Source organism: Notolepis coatsorum, assembly GCF_963971535.1.
Source record: "Notolepis coatsorum genome assembly, chromosome: 7".
In the NCBI taxonomy this organism is placed as follows: Eukaryota; Metazoa; Chordata; class Actinopteri; order Aulopiformes; family Paralepididae; genus Notolepis; species Notolepis coatsorum.
In genome coordinates this window covers 160,229,945-160,241,290 of record NC_140171.1, presented here as the reverse complement: position 1 = coordinate 160,241,290, position 11,346 = coordinate 160,229,945, and the positions used below count along the sequence as shown (strand labels likewise).

Sequence of the window (11,346 nt, the reverse complement as noted above, 5' to 3'; positions counted from 1 at the left end):
ACCTGTCTCACCCCCCCTGCTCAACCCTCCCTACCTGTCTCACCCCCTGCTCAACCCTCCATACCTGTCTCACCCCCCTGCTCAACCCTCCATACCTGTCTCACCCCCCTGCTCAACCCTCCATACCTGTCTCACCCCCTGCTCAACCCTCCATACCTGTCTCACCCCCCCTGCTCAACCCTCCCTACCTGTATCACCCCCCTGCTCAACCCTCCCTACCTGTCTCACCCCCTGCTCCACTCTCCATACCTGTATCACCCCCCTGCTCAACCCTCCCTACCTGTCTCACCCCCCTGCTCAACCCTCCATACCTGTCTCACCCCCTGCTCAACCCTCCATACCTGTCTCACCCCCTGCTCAACCCTCCCTACCTGTCTCACCCCCTGCTCAACCCTCCATACCTGTCTCACCCCCCTGCTCAACCCTCCCTACCTGTCTCACCCCCCTGCTCAACCCTCCATACCTGTCTCACCCCCTGCTCAACCCTCCCTACCTGTCTTACCCCCCTGCTCAACCCTCCATACCTGTCTCACCCCCCTGCTCAACCCTCCCTACCTGTCTCACCCCCCTGCTCAACCCTCCATACCTGTCTCACCCCCTGCTCAACCCTCCCTACATGTCTCACCCCCTGCTCAACCCTCCATACCTGTCTCACCCCCCCACACTCAACCCTCCATACCTGTCTCACCCCCTGCTCAACCCTCCATACCTGTCTCACCCCCCTGCTCAACCCTCCATGACTCAGAGAGACTCTGTATGACTCGGAGTGACTCGGCATGACTCAGTATGACTCGGTATATCGGTATGACTCGGTATGACTCGGCGTGACTCGGCGTGACTCGGCATGACTCAGTATGACTCAGTATGACTCGGTATGACTCGGTATGACTCGGTATGACTCAGTATGACTCAGTATGACTCGGTATGACTCAGTATGACTCGGTATGACTCGGCGTGACTCGGTGTGACTCGGCGTGACTCGGTATGACTCGGCGTGACTCGGTATGACTCGGCATGACTCGGTATGACTCGGTATGACTCGGTATGACTCGGTATGACTCAGAGAGACTCTGTATGACTCGGAGTGACTCGGCATGACTCGGTATGACTCGGTATGACTCAGAGAGACTCTGTATGACTCAGAGTGACTCGGCATGACTCGGTATGACTCGGTATGACTCAGAGTGACTCGGTATGACTCGGCGTGACTCGCCGTGACTTGGCATGACTCGGTATGACTCAGAGTGACTCGGTATGACTCAGTATGACTCGGCATGACTCTGTATGACTCGGTATGACTCCACGTGACTCAGTATGACTCGGTACACATGTTCTTCATGTCTCCACAGCTGCCCGAGAGAGGAGCCGGCTCTGGGCCGACACTGTGAACCTGACAGCAGAGAGAGATCTGTGGGAACAGAGTTATAACGACGTCACGGTGGAAAGAGATCAATTAAAGACGATCAACGGCCATCTGATCAGGGAGAATGAGTTGATAAAGGGTCAGTTCAGCATTTTGGAATTTATTTCCCATTTCCTAGTAATGATGATATTGATCAATAGAGTCCTCTCTCAGCACAACCTGTTGGGGCCACGCTCCAGTCTGTAAAGTGAATGGGGCCACGCTCCAGTCTGTAAAGTGAATGGGGCCACGCTCCAGTCTGAAGTGAATGGGGCCACGCAACAGTCTGTAAAGTGAAGTGAATGGGGCCACGCTCCAGTCTGTAAAGTGAAGTGAATGGGGCCACGCTCCAGTCTGGCAAGTGAAGTGAATGGGGCCACGCTCCAGTCTGTAAAGTGAATGGGGCCACACTTCAGTCTGTAAAGTGAATGGGGCCACACTCCAGTCTGTAAAGTGAATGGGGCCACGCTCCAGTCTGTAAAGTGAATGGGGCCACACTCCAGTCTGTAAAGTGAATGGGGCCATGCTCCAGTTTGGGCCGCGCTCCAGTCTGTAAAGTGAAGTGAATGGGGCCACGCTCCAGTCTGTAAAGTGAAGTCAATGGGGCCACGCTCCAGTCTGTAAAGTGAAGTCAATGGGGCCACACTCCAGTCTGTGAAGTGAAGTGAATTGGGCCACGCAACAGTCTGTAAAGTGAAGTGAATGGGGCCACGCTCCAGTCTGTAAAGTGAAGTGAATGGGGCCACGCTCCAGTCTGTAAAGTGAAGTGAATGGGGCCACGCTCCAGTCTGTAAAGTGAATGGGGCCACGCTCCAGTCTGTAAAGTGAATGGGGCCACACTTCAGTCTGTAAAGTGAATGGGGCCACACTCCAGTCTGTAAAGTGAATGGGGCCACACTCCAGTCTGTAAAGTGAATGGGGCCACACTCCAGTCTGTAAAGTGAATGAGGCCATGCTCCAGTTTGGGCCACGCTCCAGTCTGTAAAGTGAAGTCAATGGGGCCACGCTCCAGTCTGTAAAGTGAAGTGAATGGGGCCACGCTCCAGTCTGTAAAGTGAATGGGGCCACGCTCCAGTCTGTAAAGTGAATGGGGCCACACTTCAGTCTGTAAAGTGAATGGGGCCACACTCCAGTCTGTAAAGTGAATGGGGCCACAATCCAGTCTGTAAAGTGAATGGGGCCACACTCCAGTCTGTAAAGTGAATGAGGCCATGCTCCAGTTTGGGCCACGCTCCAGTCTGTAAAGTGAAGTCAATGGGGCCACGCTCCAGTCTGTAAAGTGAAGTCAATGGGGCCACGCTCTTTGGATGCACTGTGGAGTAGGAAATAGGGCTAATCCTGATCTTACCGTTTAAAGACCAAGCTAAATATAGATGAACTTCAGATGACATTTGTATTTATTTATTTTTTATCCACTTTTTCTCTTTATTTTTCTCCCATCCCAATTTCGCCTCGCCAATTCTCCCTTAAATTCTCCCCTCGAACGTTGCTAGACCATGCCTCCCACTGGTCGGCTGCAGTGAGGACCAAGCCTTGCATCACGTGTCCCCTCCGGTACGCGTGAATATTTTAGGCAACCAACTTGTGTTTAGCGTTTCTCTGATTGGCCACTACGCCCATGTGACCGCGGCAGCGCGAGAGAGCTGCAGCGCGGAAATAGGCTGTCTATTGCCATTCTCTAAGTCAAACTCTAACCTTAACCAGCTCCTTAACAGCGCCTAAACTTAACCCTTCTAACCTTAACCAACTCCGAAACAATGCCTAACCTTAACCCTAACCTTAACCAACTCCGAAACAATGCTTAAAGTTAACATGCCTAAACTTAACCGGCGAAAGAATGCACATAAAAAAAAAAAAAAAAAAAAAAAAAAAAGATTGAAGGGAATCGAACTTGTCACCAACAGACCGCAGGATCCACAGCAAAGCAACACTACCAGTTGAGCTAGTTGTCGATGTTAAAATAGGGGGGATTACTGCTACATAATGCTGCCGCGACAGAGCTCCGCTCTGCTGCTGCCGCGTCGCCGCGGGGGCGTGGCTAGACGCAAGTTGGGCGTGGCTAGACACAAGTTGGTTGCCTTTAATATTTAGGCCTCCGGCACACGAGGAGGCAGCCGTCACATCAGTTCAAAGAGGCAGTTGTTTGTGTAACTGCATCCATTCATTCTTTCCTTCATGAATGAATCAGCCTGTGGTGACGGTGACGCCTGTGATGACGGCTGGCAGAGGTTTGGCTGCAGCTGCTACAACGTCTCCAATGAGAAGACGAACTGGGAGGACAGCAGACAAGACTGTGAGAGAGAAGGAGCGGACCTGGTGGTCATCAACAGCAGAGAGGAACAGGTGAGAGGGAAGGAGCGGACCTGGTGGTCATCAACAGCAGAGAGGAACAGGTGAGAGAGAAGGAGCGGACCTGGTGGTCATCAACAGCAGAGAGGAACAGGTGAGAGAGAAGGAGCGGACCTGGTGGTCATCAACAGCAGAGAGGAACAGGTGAGAGAGAAGGAGCGGACCTGGTGGTCATCAACAGCAGAGAGGAACAGGTGAGAGAGAAGGAGCGGACCTGGTGGTCATCAACAGCAGAGAGGAACAGGTGAGAGGGAAGGAGCGGACCTGGTGGTCATCAACAGCAGAGAGGAACAGGTGAGAGAGAAGGAGCGGACCTGGTGGTCATCAACAGCAGAGAGGAACAGGTGAGAGAGAAGGAGCGGACCTGGTGGTCATCAACAGCAGACAAGACTGTGAGAGAGAAGGAGCGGACCTGGTGGTCATCAACAGCAGAGAGGAACAGGTGAGAGAGAAGGAGCGGACCTGGTGGTCATCAACAGCAGAGAGGAACAGGTGAGAGAGAAGGAGCGGACCTGGTGGTCATCAACAGCAGAGAGGAACAGGTGAGAGAGAAGGAGCGGACCTGGTGGTCATCAACAGCAGAGAGGAACAGGTGAGAGAGAAGGAGCGGACCTGGTGGTCATCAACAGCAGAGAGGAACAGGTGAGAGGGAAGGAGCGGACCTGGTGGTCATCAACAGCAGAGAGGAACAGGTGAGAGAGAAGGAGCGGACCTGGTGGTCATCAACAGCAGACAAGACTGTGAGAGAGAAGGAGCGGACCTGGTGGTCATCAACAGCAGAGAGGAACAGGTGAGAGAGAAGGAGCGGACCTGGTGGTCATCAACAGCAGAGAGGAACAGGTGAGAGAGAAGGAGCGGACCTGGTGGTCATCAACAGCAGAGAGGAACAGGTGAGAGAGAAGGAGCGGACCTGGTGGTCATCAACAGCAGAGAGGAACAGGTGAGAGTGAAGGAGCGGACCTGGTGGTCATCAACAGCAGAGAGGAACAGGTGAGAGAGAAGGAGCGGACCTGGTGGTCATCAACAGCAGAGAGGAACAGGTGAGAGTGAAGGAGCGGACCTGGTGGTCATCAACAGCAGAGAGGAACAGGTGAGAGAGAAGGAGCGGACCTGGTGGTCATCAACAGCAGAGAGGAACAGGTGAGAGAGAAGGAGCGGACCTGGTGGTCATCAACAGCAGAGAGGAACAGGTGAGAGAGAGAGAGCGGACCTGGTGGTCATCAACAGCAGAGAGGAACAGGTGAGAGAGAAGGAGCGGACCTGGTGGTCATCAGCAGCAGAGAGGAACAGGTGAGAGAGAAGGAGCGGACCTGGTGGTCATCAACAGCAGAGAGGAACAGGTGAGAGGGAAGGAGCGGACCTGGTGGTCATCAACAGCAGAGAGGAACAGGTGAGAGTGAAGGAGCGGACCTGGTGGTCATCAACAGCAGAGAGGAACAGGTGAGAGTGAAGGAGCAGACCTGGTGGTCATCAGCAGCAGAGAGGAACAGGTGAGAGAGAAGGAGCGGACCTGGTGGTCATCAACAGCAGAGAGGAACAGGTGAGAGTGAAGGAGCAGACCTGGTGGTCATCAACAGCAGAGAGGAACAGGTGAGAGGGAAGGAGCGGACCTGGTGGTCATCAACAGCAGAGAGGAACAGGTGAGAGAGAAGGAGCGGACCTGGTGGTCATCAACAGCAGAGAGGAACAGGTGAGAGGGAAGGAGCGGACCTGGTGGTCATCAACAGCAGAGAGGAACAGGTGAGAGAGAAGGAGCGGACCTGGTGGTCATCAACAGCAGAGAGGAACAGGTGAGAGAGAAGGAGCGGACCTGGTGGTCATCAACAGTAGAGAGGAACAGGTGAGAGTGAAGGAGCAGACCTGGTGGTCATCAACAGCAGACAAGACTGTGAGAGAGAAGGAGCGGACCTGGTGGTCATCAACAGCAGAGAGGAACAGGTGAGAGAGAAGGAGCGGACCTGGTGGTCATCAACAGCAGAGAGGAACAGGTGAGAGAGAAGGAGCGGACCTGGTGGTCATCAACAGCAGAGAGGAACAGGTGAGAGGGAAGGAGCGGACCTGGTGGTCATCAACAGCAGAGAGGAACAGGTGAGAGAGAAGGAGCGGACCTGGTGGTCATCAACAGCAGAGAGGAACAGGTGAGAGGGAAGGAGCGGACCTGGTGGTCATCAACAGCAGACAAGACTGTGAGAGAGAAGGAGCGGACCTGGTGGTCATCAACAGCAGAGAGGAACAGGTGAGAGGGAAGGAGCGGACCTGGTGGTCATCAACAGCAGAGAGGAACAGGTGAGAGAGAAGGAGCGGACCTGGTGGTCATCAACAGCAGAGAGGAACAGGTGAGAGAGAAGGAGCGGACCTGGTGGTCATCAACAGCAGAGAGGAACAGGTGAGAGAGAAGGAGCGGACCTGGTGGTCATCAACAGCAGAGAGGAACAGGTGAGAGGGAAGGAGCGGACCTGGTGGTCATCAACAGCAGAGAGGAACAGGTGAGAGGGAAGGAGCGGACCTGGTGGTCATCAACAGCAGAGAGGAACAGGTGAGAGAGAAGGAGCGGACCTGGTGGTCATCAACAGCAGAGAGGAACAGGTGAGAGGGAAGGAGCGGACCTGGTGGTCATCAACAGCAGAGAGGAACAGGTGAGAGAGAGAGAGGGGGGGAGACAGAGAGGGAGAGGGGGGAGAGAGAGAGAGAGAGAGAGGAGAGGGAGAGAGGGGGGGGGAGAGGGAGAGAGAGGAACAGGTGAGACAGAGAGAGGGGGGGAGAGAGAGAGAGACAGACACAGAGAGAGAGGAGAGAGAGAGAGAGGGGGGGGAGAGAGAGAGAGGAAAGAGAGAGAGAGAGACAGAGAGAGAGAGAGGGGGAGAGAGAGAGAGACAGAGAGAGAGACAGAGAGAGAGAGAGAGAGAGAGAGAGAGCGAGAGAGAGAGATATACTTTGACTTTTGATATTCTTTATTAAAACATCTCAACTAAAAACAGTCAGTAGAGACACAAAAATCTCACGGCATCTTCATAAAACCAACACACACACCCACACACGCCCGCTCACCTGCACGCACACGCACACACACACACACACGCCCGCTCACCTGCACACACACACACACACACACACACACACACACGCCGCCTACAACTGGTGCAGAACGCCGCCGCGCGCCTCCTCACCAAAACAAGAAAACACGAACACATCAGCCCAGTTTTGGCCTCGCTCCACTGGCTGCCTGTTAGCTTCAGGATCGATTTTAAATTAGCACTAAATGTTTTTAAATCATTAAATGGCACGGCTCCCTCCTATCTGTCCGAGCTCCTGCACCGCCACACCCCCCACCGATCCCTCAGATCAGCTGACCAGCTGCTATTGGTGGTGCCTAGAACCAGGCTCAAGACTAGGGGAGACAGAGCTTTCTCCACCGCAGCGCCTAGACTGTGGAACAGCCTCCCCCTCAGCGTACGGGCCGCCCAGACCGTGCAGGCTTTTAAATCACTTTTAAAAACCTACCTGTTCTCCCTGGCCTTCCCCCCTACTTAACCACCACTAGACCCCTGGCCCTTCTATCCTCTTTGTTTTACTGTGTCCTACCAATTTTTATTACTTTCATTGCTTTATTATGTTTTTAATCCTATATCTTGCACCATATTGTTTTGTTTTTGTTGCTTTCATTGCTATGTTTTTTTTTCTTTCTTTTAATCTTATACCTTGCCTCACACTATTTTGTTTTTATCAACTTGCTTGTGAAGCACTTTGGTGTCAGCTGCCGCTGCCTGGAAATGTGCTATACAAATAAAACTGACTTGACTTGACTTGACACACACACACACACACACACACACACACACACACACACACACACACACCTGATCCTATTCCTATTCCTATGGCTAACTTAGCCTACCCATAAATAAAGTTCAGTAAAACGCTCACAGCCTTGTTACGTCATGAATATGTTTGGCCGAGGATGAAACTCTCCACACAGAACATCACCCCCAGCTTCACACACAACCCTTTTAGGAACCACAACACCCTATTGATTCTTTGACACTTTAGGAAAACATGGGTTACAGTCTCAGATACTCCGCAAAAAAAAGAGAGAGAGAGAGAGAGAGAGAGAGAGAGAGAGAGAGAGAGAGAGAGAGAGAGAGAGAGAGAGAGAGAGAGAGAGAGAGAGAGAGAGAGAGAGAGAGAGAGAGAGAGAGAGAGAGAGAGAGAGAGAGAGAGAGAGAGACAGAGAGGGGGGGGAGAGAGAGAGAGACTGTTTGGGTGATATTATTTGACTCTTAAATCATCATTTAAAAAAAGAAGCACATCCATATGATTTGAATTAATAATAACCATAAATTATATGATAATTAAATAATTCATGTTTATAACCAAGGTCTGTGTGTTTCTATTTTATCCTTTTGCTAAAAGGACCACCCATGTCCACCATATTGAATGTTCCACCATTTTGCTTCTTTTGAAAACAACTTTTTATCAACCCAATTCACACAAAACCTGTTGTGTGGCATTTGGGGATGAATGTTTTTCCTTGTGTGATTCTGAACATTGCTATGCCAAACCATATAACCACCATATCCAATTTAATTTTGGAAAAATATAATTGCATACAAATAATGGATATATGACTCAGGAGGCAAGACTGAGTCGATCCTTTTTGGCACAACAAGGAGATTAGGCAAAGTCGATCTCATGGAGGTCTCCTGTAACGGAGCAGTAGTCACAGGGACAACTAGTGTCCAGTACCTAGGACTTACACTAGAGCAGTCTCTCTCATTAGACTAGTGCTGCCAACATTATATCCAAGTGTGCAGGCAAACTCAAGTTCAAGTATCGGAATACCAGGCTTTTTGAATTTGCTGTTAAAAAGCTGTTAGTGTCCTCCTTGCTTCAGTGTCATTGTGAGTGAGCGCAGCATGGTACAGTGGTCTGTCGACTAAACTTAAAAATAAACTTCAGGTGATGCAAAACAACACTATTCGGTACATACTAGGTGTGCCTGCCAGAACGCATGTAGGAAGTGCTGAATTCATAAAGGTGGGACTGCTACCCGACAGTGCACCTCAGGGTTGAACAGATGAAACTGAACCACAGTACAGCCCCAAGCTATCTGAAGTATCAGATCAATATGGTCCATACGCAGCATGGACACGATACCAGGGCCAGTGTTCACTCCTGTAAGGTGCCACGGGTCAAGTCTGTGGCTCAGAGCTAATTTTACTACACAGGGATCTCAATGTGGAACAGCCTTCCACTCAGGATAAAACTGTCAGGTTCTAGAGGAATATTTAAAGGTCAGGTTCTCTGGGGTAAAGTGGCCGGATAGCTGTCAGGTCATACTTGGATTATTGTTTTAATGATGGTATAAGAAATGCGCTATTTTATGGTATTTGTTCAGGGTGTTATTGTCTTGTTTTTAGATATGTAGAATATGGGCGGCTGGGTGGCGCAGCGGACATTGCGCTCGTCACCAATGCAAGAGACACCGGTATCGAATCCGGCTGTCAGCGTCGCCTCCGGCTTGGGCCAGCCGTCATACTGACTCAATTGGCAGAGTTAGCGGGAGGGAAGTCGATGGGTGGTAGTCTGGTCGTTGTGAACAGCGACTCCTACAGGCTGGTCAGGGCGCCTGCACAGCAAGGACAGGAGATGTCGAGGGTAGTGTGAGCCTCCCACACGTTACACCTCACCAATGAGAGTCCGCGCTGGCAGGTGAAAAGATGTGACTGGCTGCCTCCACATGTATCGGAGGGGACATGTGATGGGCTTCTATCCTCCCTACGACCGGCCAGTGGGGGGCACATGCGAGCAACGATCAAGACAGGGGAGGGGAGAATTGGCACGGCTAAAATTGGGATGGGAGAAAAATTGAAAAAGGAGGAGAAAAAGTGGATACAAAAAAAAAGATATGTAGAATATGGATTTGTTGTATTGGACTTTTGCTCTATGTGTTGTTTTATATGTTACTTGTGTCCTTTGGTCAGGACCAGGCTGGAAATAAGTGTTGTCACTTTTTCATGTCATCCCTTAGATTTGTTATGTCTTTGGATCCATAAATAAAATCAATCAATCAATCAATCAACAAGAAGCAGTACACATGAAGAGTCACCGCAGCTAAATACTTGACCTGCAAACAGTTCACCTGCTTAGTTTAAACTCTAATTGGAACCAAGAGATTTGCTGGAAAGAATTATCACTTTTGTGCATAGATCACAAAATGTATCTTATAATATGCCTTTCATGTTGCGAAGCTCCACCAGAATCCTAACACATTCATTCACTGCAGTTCACAAAAGAAAATGAAATAGGGAAACTCCTTTTTTTCCCCATTTTATTTTAAGATCCCCATTTTTCAAAAGCTCTGTTATGTTATTTTGCAGCCCTTATTTTATGAGAAATGAACATTTATCTATTTTGTATTGAATACTCTTGATTTATAAGAATGAAGGAATTACATGTCAGTTATTTTTTGGATGAATTGAATATCAGTTTATTTCAAACAGACTTTTGTGATCAGTTTGAAGAACAAAGCTTGGATCGGTCTGAGTGACCGAGAAGAAGGGGTCTGGACGTGGGTTGATGGCACAGCATTGGACGATGAGTAAGATATTTGTACCAGGATTTTTCATCTATGCACCGTTATTACTGTGATATAAATCCTCAAACCTAAACAACTGAGAATTCCAACTTGTCTGTCACTCATGGATGTTTTAGTCGGGACATTTTGTAAGTGTGCAGGTCATGTACTCTAGGTGCTTAACCCTTTCACTGCCACACAACAGAAGGTTAAACCTTTACTATCACACAACTGACGGCGATGCTCCATCATTAGCATCATTAGCTCCGCGGATGCGGAGCTAATGATGCTAATGATGGAGCATCGCCATCGGTTGTGTGATAGTAAAGGGCTAACCTTCTGTATTGTCACAGTGAAAGGGTTAACCGGCTGTCGTGTGGCAGTGAAAGGGTTCAACAACAAGGGAGTTTGTTTGGTAGTTGTGATGAATCTCTGCATCTCCCATAATCCTCACCTTGAAGGACATTATCCCACTTTCACTTGCAAAACATTAGCAACACTGTGGGCTAGATCCACAAAGAATGGATTGCACGGAGCAAGAGTGCACCCTTACTTACAATTCATTATGCATTGAAAATGGGGGACCCTGATGTAAACAAGACGAAAGTCTTTCTCTGGTCTGCATCCCCTTAACAATTGTGTGTATTGAGCCGTACTGTATTGTGCCCATTCTGCAATCTGTTAATACAACTTTCATTCAATCAATCAATCTGCACGGTGAAAATTCAACCCCAACCCTAACCCTAACCATAACCCTAACACAAACTGGAATATAAGGGGTTACAATTCAGAAATCTTTGGAATCTTTGATAGATATGTTGAGTTAGGTTCATAGTGGTATTCATAAAAAAATTATTGGAACGAAATATTACAAATTACTTTTTTTTATGACTTTGAACGCGATGCAATCTTTTCATGCACCGACGCCAACTCTGTCAGTTACCTAATAAGGCACAAGGGTTAAGAAGTAGGCATTTCTTGAATCATTGATGATGATTGGCAATCTTTCCTAAATCAAGGC

The 11,346-nt window shown here is 49.5% G+C and overlaps 1 protein-coding gene across 1 annotated transcript in view; it reads left to right on the top strand.

The window, feature by feature from the left end:
• The window catches only part of LOC311231829 (uncharacterized protein), a gene marked incomplete at its 3' end in the record, with an annotated part of 7,037 nt that extends 3,238 nt beyond the window's left edge, over positions 1-3,799 (top strand). Inside the window, exons 3-4 of the mRNA XM_084318451.1 lie at positions 1,350-1,502; positions 3,591-3,799. Coding sequence (XP_084174577.1) covers positions 1,350-1,502; positions 3,591-3,799 — 362 coding nt within the window. The remainder of the gene's footprint in view (positions 1-1,349; positions 1,503-3,590) is intronic.
• Between the last annotated feature and the right edge of the window lie 7,547 nt (positions 3,800-11,346).